The 13,415-nt window shown below is 30.9% G+C and overlaps 1 protein-coding gene across 1 annotated transcript; it reads left to right on the top strand.

Annotated features, from left to right (window-relative positions):
* The first annotated feature begins 1,989 nt into the window (after positions 1 to 1,989).
* LOC132740287 (uncharacterized) lies at positions 1,990 to 10,348 on the top strand. The gene is made up of 3 exons (XM_060728167.1): positions 1,990 to 2,372; positions 2,617 to 2,734; positions 9,148 to 10,348. Exons 1-3 carry the CDS (start codon positions 2,033 to 2,035, stop codon positions 10,019 to 10,021), a joined length of 1,332 nt encoding a protein of 443 aa, XP_060584150.1. The 5' UTR covers positions 1,990 to 2,032; the 3' UTR covers positions 10,022 to 10,348.
* Positions 10,349 to 13,415: the final 3,067 nt, after the last annotated feature.

Raw genomic sequence — 13,415 nt, 5'->3', positions numbered from 1 at the left:
TCTGTTAAAAGCCATGCTCGCTTGAATATATAGCCTCGTTTAGATTATTTTTAGCTTAAAGAAAACACTGAGGCGAACAATACATTCAAGAGTAATGGAAAAGTTACAATGTAAATGACATAAAAGTGTTATGATGTAAATATACTTTGTGGACATTAATTGTTCTTACCTTCTGACTTCTATCTAAAGTAAACAAAGGTAGTATTAAGACGGTGGTATCCGAACATTGCCAGTGTTCGTAAGTATTATATTGGGCCTAAGAAAATAAGGAATTAAATGAATATTTCCAAAATAAATATAATTATAATTTAGTTCTTTCTTTGTCGTGTTTATACACAATAAGCGCATGGTTCGAAATATATATATAATGCAACATTTTAAACCTTTTTTTCAGCGTGAACTGAAGCTTCAACTGATAGAGCAACAAATAAAAGGTTTGTCCTTGACTATTAATTTGAACAAGCAAGAGCTAATCCTTCTGCAAAAATTCTACCAGGTCATTAGACCATATTTTGAATCTAAAAGTACGTGTTTCGAGAAACATATTACAGTGTAGTTAAAAAATCCTGTGTACGTTTGAAAAGAATGACAATCTTTCTTTTAAATTCAACTAATTCATAAATTGGTTCCTTTTAATGATAGAATGGTTGGATTTGACAAGGCAGTAACATTTTGCTTAATTGACATAAGGTTTTTAACATATGTTATACTGATTACTCGTACAAAATATATAAATAGCTACAAAGAGAAGAAGAATTAAAAAAATAGAAGCTACAAAGAGAATCAGATTTTGAAATGAAAATGATGTTTGAATAGTACCGGTACCGTTGGCCTAGTGGTTAACTATAATAAACAAGACCTTTACCTTTTATATTTGGAAATGTGTTTAAGAGGACAGTTAATAAGTTGATATAAAGGAGGTCATGCAAGAAACATTTTCTTTAAAAAAAACGTCTTTATTTCTATAAAAATAATCAATCAAAAGAACAATGTTCTAAAAAAATAATATTGCTTGTAAAATAATCATCAAGAAATAATTATAGTAATTGCATCTGTAATAGAAAACATTCCCGAGTTTGCAGACTTTGTCTTTTAAATGGCTTGTAGCTATAAGCAGAAACAATGTTGTTGTTGTTGTTGTTGTTGTTTTAAATTTGAAAAACACAAGTATTGGTCGGTCGAAATAATCTTGCAAAATGTTTGGTCTAAAGATGTATTCTTCCCATTCATATACACGCCGAAATAGTTAAAAATAGGATATGCATATACTTTGTTTAGCATTTTAGAATATTATTTACATAAATTTCTATTATTGATCGAGTTGTGTTTTTATTTACAGATAAAGAAAATGAGCTTCGGCTTATGCTTAATCTTAGATCTGCGGGAAAACAAAAGAATCTTAAAGGTACTTAATGAAAAATAAATACTTAAAAACCTTTGAATTCAACACTTTCATTTGGTATGAATTAAAGATTTGTTAACATTGAAAAGAAGACAAAGGAAAACAAATTAAAAACATAATATTATTTCATATACCTTCATTTGTTTAAGGACTAATACGAGAATGTAACTAAAACGAGTTGAGCTATCTATACTTGAAATATATCAATAATTCATAGTCAAAGAATTATTTCTCTTAATTTTCCATGTTGTTCTTGCATAATAACTGCGCACATAGGTGTATATTAACGAAGACGGAAACATGCTTTTACAGATAAAATTACGCAAGCATGCACCTTGTTTTTAATATGCATAACGCAGGGCGCCATGTATAACGGAAATAGGGAAGGCATGACAAAACCTGTGTTACAGTTATATGGGAAAAAATAACGAAACGCAAATGTAACTTATTTAAGCTTATACACAATGCGTGCCTGCATTATATCTGCGTAGATTGATCCACGTTAAAGCGTGAATTAATTCTCTTTTATGTTTTTCTTTTTCAGAGCACTTCTTGCTTGATCTTCAGATAAATGTCATTGCTAAAAATGGTGGAAAAATTGTCGAAGGGAATCAACGAGTTTATGAAGTAATGAGAGACTATATTAAAGATAACGATGATATGACTGGTTCGCCTTTTGATAAAAAATCAACTGATACACCAATCTATCACCTCGTAGATTTCATCAAAACCATAAAGAAATGCCGTATCATTGATATTTCTACCATTGACCAATCGTCAACAGACATACAAATCCACTGCCCCAGTTCGAAGGCCATAGAAGAGTTTCTTAAGTCTATCATCAGTAACGAATTTCAACAAAAACTGTTCGACCTTAGACGATGGCTACAAGTGCAATATAACATTGAATCGTATGACATAATTGCCAATTGCTCGTCAAATGGCATAGAGAAAGTAAAACAACGTCTGTGTAAGTTAAATATGAATAATTAAGATATATGACACATTTTATATTAAACAGTGTATTCTGTATTTTTGTAATCAGTGCATATTAAAAGTATTTAATGACTAAATCAAAATCAATTTAAAAAATATTTGCTATATATTGTTAAGATATCTAAGGATTATTGAAAAACTTAATACGTTGATATTTTTTATTCTGTAAACACAAAAACATGTTCAAATATTTGAAAGCGTAAATCTACTGTCTTCAGATTTTACTGACGTAACCAGAACTATGACTTGTGCCGAGCATCAAAATACACAATGTACTCTCTATTGTCCTGACCATGACACGTTTTTTTGTACAGCATGCAGGGAATCAAGACATGGGTAATTAAACATTTTTACAATCAGTAATTTATAGTGGTTAATATAGTACAAAAGGTATCATATTAAACAAACGAATTTTAAAAGCGTGCAACAATGACTGTTAACTTATCTATCAGAAATATTTAAGTTTGATTTCTCTTAAATTACTTGAAAAAAAAAGAAAATGTAAAGTTTGACTAAAAATAATCATTTGATACCTTTTATTTGAAAAATTTCCACCTGTCATAAAGGATCTGTTTATCTCTGAAATAAATTTATAATTAAGAAATATCTAATTATCCGATTGTTGGTAAAATATGACTAATGAACACAAAAATATCAGCAATAGTTAAACCTCTTTTAAACGACAAAACAACTTTAATTGATCCGACATCTTGATTCCTCCTTTTAGCATATTGAAATAATTTAAATTTATTTGGTTAGTAAGACGAATGAAACATAATATAGTCATCACCTTTGATAAAAATTCGAGTTTTGGCAGAATAATAAATCTTCTTGTTATAGCAATTGGTCTACACTGAGATTCAGGTACAGTGGGCGACTAAATGATTTCGAATTACTGGAGTTGTTTTATTCAGAAGGTGATGTGGTTTTACCATTGTCATTGCATTAAAGATTGGAACAACCGAGGTTAACCAAAATTATCCCTTTCTGTTTTGACGCAATATGACCTAAACTGTGTTGACCAGTACGCCGTTAACCAAAAATAAAACATTTTCATATCGACAAATTCCAAGAGTTTAAGAGTTAACAGAGTAATACATGAATCCATTTATATATGAAATTCTGCCAGTTATTTTTGAAATGAGTATCCGCCAAAATTACATAAAATAAGAAAGGTAATCTGTTAAAAAGAGTCATTTTTCATTGACGCGCCTATAGTGTAATGTTAACATTAGCGCGCTTTATATGAAAATTTACGTCAACAATTTATAACAAATATGTAACCTCCAACTAATCATAATTCTAACACTATCGGAAATTTTTTCTATATAAACAAAGAAGGGCCGAAGCGTGCATTATTCTACAAACAATGCACTCGCCGTTCTTATTATCTCCCTGTGTATTTTCACATTGAGGGCGCCATTTTGTTTGAAAAATCTGATAAATGAAAACAATTTTTGTCGAATTTTGTTGTAAAAATCTCTCTAGATGAAAGAAAATGGTCTAACTAAGAAAATAAATCCGAAACCAATATCTTTAAGTCAGTCGTTAACGTTGTACATACGTTTAAAGTGTTGTTTACGTGACGTCACAATGTAGCACCAAACAGCACGTGCACAACAATCAAATCAAGTACGCTATTTTAATGTCGCAAACGAGTTTTACATTTATTTCACTTTTAATAATTTGTATTTTCGCTTGAAAAATTATGGAGTGAAATAAAATAAACAAACAAATTTTATCAACGTTTTCTAAATTCGCTATTCTCAAAACCTTTTTATTTAACGACAGTTTTTCTTTCAACCCACTGGAACTTCCTTTATAGAACCTTTATATTGGAAACTTTGAGTCGAAAACTAATTTAACCACCAAACATAAAGTCCAACTTTATAATAATAATTATATTTTTTCTTGACGTGTTACAATGGAAATAGATATTATTTTTTCGTGCATTATTGTATAATAATGCACGTTTTTCGTTCAAATGCTTTTAATTAATCACTCAGGCCTATCGGCCTTCGTGATTATATTACTACGCATTTGAGCTCAAACCGTGCATTATTTTTTACAACAATGCACTCAGAATTAATACATTTTTCCTAAGTTTAACTTATTACTGTCATACAAAAGTGTAAAGACAATAAGAAACTTATCAATGATTTTATATTATGCATTTAAACTGCGTAATGAATTTATATCTTAAAGTCTTTATGTAAGTTGCTAAATTTTATTACGCAATTACATGTTTTGTAAAATATGGCTAAAATGCTGCTATGACAATATGTCCTTTTTTTAAATTTTGCCATGAAAAATGGTGCTTTATTAGATGTTTTTTAAAAGTTTATAGAAATATATCAGTAAAAATAAAGAATCGATAATTCACTGTTTTGAAGCAGTGAAAATTATCAATTTGATAATTTCACTGTTTTGAATTTAAGCCCGCTACGTTATTGCAGTGGAATACCAGCTTGCACAGTACTGGAAACAAGCATACTGACGTGATATCTTAAATGACGTCTCGTTGTATTATTATTTGGCGCGCTTTTCGTTTAGCATTAGGTTGATACGACTTTTTAAACGTTTCTTTGCATATGATATAAAGAAAATTTGTTAAGTTTAGTGTAAGATCGACATATATTTCAACGAGTGAACACCAAAAGTTCATATTTCACTCGTGGCTGCGCGCCACTAGGTGAAATATATTCCAATCTTACACTGAACAAAAAAAATATCCTCTATATATCAGTCAAATATATTTCATATATGTTAAAAATAAATATGAAATATCAATATGAAAGTGGGCGGTGTCAAAACTCAAATATTTTAAGAAAATAAATCCGAACACCACTATCTACATATCAGTCTTTAAATCAGTCATTACCGCTGAACATACGTTCAAAGAGTTGTTTACGTGACGTCACAAAATAGCGCATAACAGCGCGTGCAAAATCAGTCAAAACAATATATTACTGCGCGCTACTATTGCAGTTGCATAGCTAGCAAAGGGTTTCACCAATTTCTTTGATAATGAAATTAATAAAAAGTTAAGTTTTCGTTAAAATGCCGCATATTTTTACTCGCCGTCCTGGCTCGTGAAAATATGTGTCATTTTATCATGTTTCGTGAAAATATATTCCATATTTCAATCAAACGAAAAAATATCCTCTTAGTACATGTAGTACTTTATATAACTCTCATGTCTTTTTTGTGATATATTATCCTAACAAACTGCCATGACAGTCATGTTGTATTATTATTTGGCGCGCTTTACATTTAGTATTAGAATAAAATTTCTTTTTCAAACGTTTCTTTGCATATAACAAAAAGAAAATTTGTTTACATTATGGCAAGACCGAGATAATTATATTTCACAGAGTGAGCATCGTGAAATGTGAACTTTTAGTGGAAACGAACTTAACAAATATCTTCTATATATATATATATATATATATATATATATATATATATATATATATATATATATATATATATATATATATATATATATATATATATATATATATATATATATATATATATATTCGCAGTTTATGTGATAATGAATTGTACTATAGACATTGCGTTTCTCTTATTAACTTGTAATTGCTGGTATAAACTCTTTGTTATACATACTCTTTCTTGAAACTGATAATAATCATTATATTATATTAACATTGCTAACTTTTATTTAATAATCATCATTATGGAACTTTAATATCTTATCAGTAATCAAAATTGGCTCTTCCTTATCAGGGCTGATAACTCGTAAAGCTTATGAAAGTGACGACCATTCCTGAACATTATGACTATTTCGCACATTGTTTTTGGTTTAACGGATTTCTTAGGGGCAATACATGGTTGCTGCTTAAGGCCTGATGATGTCCAAAATGACGTGTGGGACCGAAAACCAATGGTGTCTTTTATCGCCAAATGGCGGACAGTAACCAAGTATAAAGGTCGTTAAATGTCTACGTTAAATATCGCCGCTTAATTTGGTTATCGCCATTTTCTAAGAAACAGACCGTTGTCAATAAATACAAATATATCTGTCATTCAGTTTGACAAACTGGCAAATAATAGCGGGGAAAGGTGCAAAACCTTTTGAACATATGCTTCTATATATACACGAAACTTACATAATTATAGGTACAAACATTTTGTTCTTACATTCTTGTATAATAGCTGGCATATTTTTTGCACGCCAGGTTTTGGAAAAGTCAACCCATATTTTCACGCGCTTAAAAAATGAATCCATACCAGAAATTAATCGAAATTGAGGGTGGAATATACAATTATATACGAAAGTGATATAATATAGTGCAGGCCGTCTCTGTACATGCATATGCATATACATATTGAACGAATGTGTTTGCAGGAACCCGGAAAATATATCTTATTTAAGTAAGGGTGCATGCTTTTTGGTACATACTTTTTTATGTATTCGTGGGACAGACTTGCAATAACCGCTTTCTTACTATCAAACTTGAGTATATGTACTGTTAATGCTTGTTTATTTCGGGCACACATATATATATATATACAACTGTATATACAAATGTACCTTCAAAATAGATATCAATTCTGAGTACATTGTTGTAGAATAATGCACGGGTTGAGTTCAAATGCGTTGTAAAATAATCACGAAGGCCGATAGGTCTGAGTGATTAATTACAAAGCATTTGAACGAAAAACGTGCGTTATTAAAATAATGCACGAAGAATTGGTATCCATTTCCATTCTAACACGTCAAGAAAAAATATAATTATTATAAAAAAGTTGGACTTTATATTTGGTGGTCAAATTTGTTTTCGCCTCAGAGTTTCCAATTGAAACGTTCTTTAAAGGCTGTTCGAGTGGGTTGAAAAAACTGTCGTTAAATCTACCGTGTGTAGAATAACGAATTTTGAAAACGGTTGATAAAACTTTGTTTGTTAATTATATTTCAATCTATATTTTTCAATCAAAATACAAATTATTAAAAGTGAAATAAATGTAAAACATAACTCGTTTGCGACATTAAAATAGCCTACTTGATTTGATTGTTTTGCACGTGCTGTTTGGCGCTACAATGTGACGTCATGTAAACAACACTTTTAAACGCCTGTACAGCGTTAACTACTGAATTAAGATATTGGTGTTCGGATTCATTTTCTTAGTTAGTCCATTGTCTTTCATTCTAGATAGTTTTCACAACATAATTCGACAAAAAATTGTTTTTATTTATCAGATTTTTAAAACAAAATGGCGCCTTCAATGTGAAAATACACAGGGATATAATAAGAGCGGCGAGTGCATTGTTGTAGAATAATGCACGCTTCCGGCCTTCTTTTTCTATATGGGAAAATTTCCGATAGTGTTAGAATATATAATAATGAACCGATTTACACCCGATCTAGCGGGTTTATACTTACATAGGCACCGATGCCACTCAAGCGGGACAAATCATAGTTATATAATAATTGGATATTAATTACTAAATCAGGAAACAATAATGATTATACGAATAGTAATTTAAAGTTATCAATACAAAACTTCATATGTAATGTTATAATGTATTTGCGGATATTCCCTTCCATAGTTAATGCCTCTGAACAAATCTTAACGTACACACCCTTTAAATGAATTAGGAAATAGATATCAATTCTGAGTGGATTGTTGTAGAATTATGCACGGTTTGAGTTCAAATGCGTAGTAATATAATCACGAAGGCCGATAGGCCTGAATGATTTATTACAAAACATTTGAACGAAAAACGTGCATTTTTATACAATAATGCACGAAGAGTTAATATCTATTTCCATTCTAAAACGTCAAGATAAAATAAAATTATTATTATGAAGTTGGACTTTCTGTTTGGTGGTAGAAACATTTTGAGAATAACGAATTTTGAAAACGTTGATAAAACTTTATTTGTTTATTTTATTTCAATCTATAATTTTTCAATCGAAATACAAATTATTAAAAGTGAAATAAATGTAAAACTTAACTCGTTTGCGACATTAAAAATAGCGTACTTGATTTGATTGTTTTGCACGTGCCGTTTGGCGCTTCATTGTGACGTCACGTAAACAACACTTTAAACGTCTGTACAGCGTTAACGACTGAATTAAAGATATTGGTGTTCGGATTCATTTTCTTAGTTAGACCATTTTCTATCATTCTAGAGTGTTTTCACAACAAAATTGTTTTTTATTTATCAGATTTTTCAAACAAAATGGCGCCCTCATTGTGAAAGTACAAAGGGAGATAATAAGAACGGCGGGTACATTGTTGTAGAATAATGCTCGCTTCGGGCCTTCTTTGTTTATATAGAAAAATTTCCGATAGTGTTAGAATATATTTATACGTTTAAACGAATATTTTTTGTTTATAGTTGATTTTATTTGAAGTTAACTCGTTGTTTGTAAGTAAGTGAGTAACGCTTTATTAAACGAGGCTTACTTATTCGGTTTCCCGATCTTCAAAGTGGGCCACAGCTTCAAAATACACAATTACAATGTATAATCCGTTTACATATACACAACATATATACACATCAATATTGAAATATGAGCCGTGTTATTAAATGTCTATAATTAAAGTCATATCTTTTAAACCAGTGTAAAAGACAATAGAAGTTTTTGTTAAATGCTAGATGATTGTATTGCTAGTGTTTGTAAATAATTTTGTCTGTGATATTGTTTGTATTCATAATCACAAATGAACATTGTGTCAATAAAATAATGTTGTTTTTTTTTCTTTTTATAAAGCACATGTCATGGAATAAAACAGGTTACATCTGAAAGGTCTTATGATGAACAGAAACGTCGTCTTGTCATCAAAAATCTAAAAGGAAGTCATAACGTTCGTGTAGATAATACTTTGATAAAAAGAGACAATAATGATAAATTTATGTGTGTTATCACTGGTATGTGCATGCTTCCTAATAGTGAAGTTCTCCTTGCTGATTCCGAGAATAAAAGACTGAAGAAAATGAACAGTTCATACAAGGTAATAAATCACTGTGATGTATCTGAAAAACCCTATTCTGTATGTTATATAGGCAACGATACAGCTGTTGCTGGTTTAAGAGGCAATTCCATACAGTACGTGAATGTGTCAGGTAATATAAACCTAAGACAATTAATGAAGCTAGATCATGCATGTTTCGGTCTAGCTTGTCACGGTGACACACTCTATGTTAGGAGTAGAGACACAATTTACAGATATGACAAATACTGTAAACAAAAGCAAGTTATCTATCATGACCGTGAAAATCTGCGTGCGTTCATTTTAAACCCTATTGCTATAAGTGACAATGGTGAGCGATTCTACTTAAGTAAAATAACAGGTATAACTACAATAGATGCCAAAGGAAATCATATATTGAGTTTACAATTTGTCGGTTATAGCTTACGTGATATATGTATTGTTGGTGAAGGTATTGTTCTTGTATTAGATATAAAGAACAACGACGTTCGTCAGCTGGATTATAATGGTAAAAAGCATCGGACTGCAGATAAAATGCCATTAAATATTTTAGATCCGCACTCTATGTGTTTTGACAGAGAAAGATGTAGACTTATTGTTAGTGGATTTCAAGACGAGATATATGTTTACAAATGCGAGTTTTTGCCAAGTTAGTTACTAAAATTGTTTTGGTAAACCAACAGCCAAATGAAAAATGCATTGCTAAACTACTTTTGTTTATCAAATTAATAAGTTTGTAAGTTGGCTTATTTCTTCCTCGAGTCATTGCTTAATATTATGACGTCGCACTCATTTATCTTGAATGTATTTGTAATTACATGTATATATTACAAACTTTTTCATAATAAGGGTTGAATAGTTACAAGTTTGAATCATTATCGAGATAATTAAACAACATGTGAATCTTGTTAAAGGTTTTGATATCGCACTTATGTACCTTGAATGTATTTGTAAGGACTTGTAATATATATATTAGATAACTTTTTTATAATAAAGGTTGAATAGTTACAAGTTTGAAACTTTTTTGAAACCAAATCGAGACTATTGAACAACAAGTCAATCTTGTTAAAGGACTAACGAATGAATTGATATTGATTTATCCCGCATATTGTCATTTCTACTAAGGCCTAAAATAAATTAAATTTGTTTCTCCTTCCCTACCTACCTAACAAATTTGCCCCTACCCAAAAGATTTTTTTTTCAGGTTCAAAGGGGATCAAGATTATTTTTCTTTCGTACAATATAATCTGATAGTTTAGACAGCTAACATAGTATATACATTGTTGAATATGTCAGTTGTGAATATGGTAATGCATGTACATATACTATTACACTTAATGAATTAATTTTAGTAGTTATACATACATATATGCAAATTATTTTTTATTATGCACATATAAATAAAATAATTTTCCTACCTACCAACCCCTAATTTTATTGAGTCGGGAAGGGGAAACAAACATAATTTTATTTTTGGCCTAACAGTCCTACTTACTATCTTAGCAATAGGTTTAAGGAAAAATATAAATAATTAGTTTTAGCTCATATGAAAAATGTCATTCCAATTTATCAACGAAAAAAGACACAAGATTGGCATTCATCGAACAATGACCAAATTCAATTTTGGCCCGAGTAATCCGTTGACGTATCCATATGTCAAATTTGATTTGAATGTGCACAACTGCTGGGGAGATAATGAACGGAAATTGAACATTTCTTATTTTTTCAAAGTTAGAGGGATAACTCAGTCAAAAATCATCGAACAATGACCAAATTCGAATTTGACCTGCGTATTCCTAGAAACTATCTTTATCATAAACGAGTTGAACATGTACACCATGATATCCATTTCAAATTTGAGTTGATTGTTTACAATTGTTGCCAAGATAATGAATTGAAAAACAGGTGTTGGCCGCATAATTGGACAGGGTAACACAAAAGTATATGCCCCAAGCCATAAACTTTAATAGTTCCTTTTATATCCATCACCAATGAAATGCGCACTTGAATTGCATAAATTGACCTAAAATACAAGTTCCGCCATGGCTGTATGACCATTTGTGTTATAATCCCTCAATAAATAATGACTTAATGGTTCCTATAAACCTCTTCATTATTTTTTATTTTAACTTTTACTCCCATGTGTGACCTTGACCTTAGCCGCTGGGACCTGAATTTTGCGCCTTTCACTCTTCAAATAATGAACATCTGTACTAAGTTAAATTAAAATCCCTTTATGCAATTAGAAATCATGTTGCAGACAAGCCTTTTTCAATTACCTCTGTATGTGACATTGACTTTTGACCTATATACTTGGTTCATGGGCAGTCATAGCTTCTCATAGAAGTGAACATTTCTATGATGTTTCATTACAATCCCTCCAAGCATGTAGAAGATATGTTCTGGACAAAATCTGGATATTTCTTAATTTTCAGTGACCTTGCCCTTGCATATATTCACCAATCTTACAAGTGTCACATAATTATGTTGTCATGATAATGACCATTTGTGTTATAATCCCTATACACTTTGTCATATTTCTATTTGAACTTTGATCCCTATATCATGTGATCTTGACCTCTTCTACCCAAGGAGATCTATTTACCCACATAATTTCACGTCGATATCCCTTATAATTTTGGAATTATGACCCAGACAAAGTTCAAAGTGTAAACCTCCAAAATTAGGCAAGACAAGCGTTATTGTTCTTTTGCCCTGCGCTTCTACTAAATAAAATCTATCTACCTACAAAGTTTCATGTTGATGTCTCTTATAGTTTTAGATTTATGTCCGGACAAAGTTCAAAGTGTAAAAATTAACAATGGGCAATAACTCTAAAATACGGCAAGATAGGGTTAAGGTTCTTTTACTCTGCACTTAACCTCAATGAGACTTATCTACCTACAAAATTTCATGTTGATATCTCTTATAATTCTGAGTTATGTCCCGGACAAAGTTCCAAGTGTTAAAATGAACAAAGGGCAACAACTCAAAATAAGGCAAGACAGAGTTATGTTTCTTTTGCACTGCACTTCTACTCAATGAGATCTATTTACCAACAAAGTTTCATGTTGTTATCTCTTATAGTTTTAGAGTAATGTCCTGGAAAGTTCAAAGTGTAAAAATGAATAAAGGGCAATAACTCCAAAATTAGGCAAGACAGAGTTATGGTTCTTTTGCATTGCACTTCTACTGAATGAGATCTATCTACCTACAAAATTTCCTGTTGATATCTCTTATAATTTTAGAGTTATGTCTCGGACGAAGTTCAAAGTGTAAAAATGAACAAAGGGTAACAACGCCAAAATCATGAAGTACAGAGTACCGGTTTTTGTGCACTGCACTTCTTATCAAGGAGATCTATCATCCAATGAAGTTTAAAGTCCATAGCTTTTATAGTTCATGAGAAATGGCCCGGACAAAAATAAAGTATGAAAATTAACAAAGGGCAGTAACTCAAAAAATAAGAAGTGCAGAGTACCGGTTTTTAAGCACTGCACTTCTTATAAATGACATCTATCATCCTATGAAGTTTTAAGTTCATAGCTTTTATTTATAGTTTAGGAGAAATGGCCCTGTCAAAAATAAAGTTTGAAATTAACAAAGGGCAATAACTCAAAAATAAAGAAGCGCAGAGTAATGATTCTTGTGCACTGCACTTATGGTCATTGAAAAAGCATGCATACCAAGTTTGGAGTCAATCAGACTTATAGTGACTGAGTTATGCTCCGGACAAGCCTTACGGGTTGACGCCGACAAAAGTAACCACTATATGTGGCCTTTTCAAGGCGACACAAAAATCAGTCGTTAATTGCACATAAGAATTAGATATGAATTATCACTAGAATCTTTAATCTGTTTTTCTTAAAATCTTAGTACATTCAAGTTGAATTTTCTTGGAATATTTTGGCTCATCTGTAGGCATGCAGCTTTAAAGATATGGATCCTTCAATTATAATGTCAAGAGAAGCATGATATTTCAAGTGAACACCTTCAATTGAATGTGGAGATATGAAAATGCATCTTAAACTATAACCAGTGTAACACA

Source organism: Ruditapes philippinarum, unplaced genomic scaffold (assembly GCF_026571515.1).
Source record: "Ruditapes philippinarum isolate M1 unplaced genomic scaffold, ASM2657151v2 ctg10851_1_1_1_1, whole genome shotgun sequence".
In the NCBI taxonomy this organism is placed as follows: Eukaryota; Metazoa; Mollusca; class Bivalvia; order Venerida; family Veneridae; genus Ruditapes; species Ruditapes philippinarum.
Note: the sequence above shows the minus strand (reverse complement) of the source record. Positions and strands in the feature narration are given on the sequence as shown.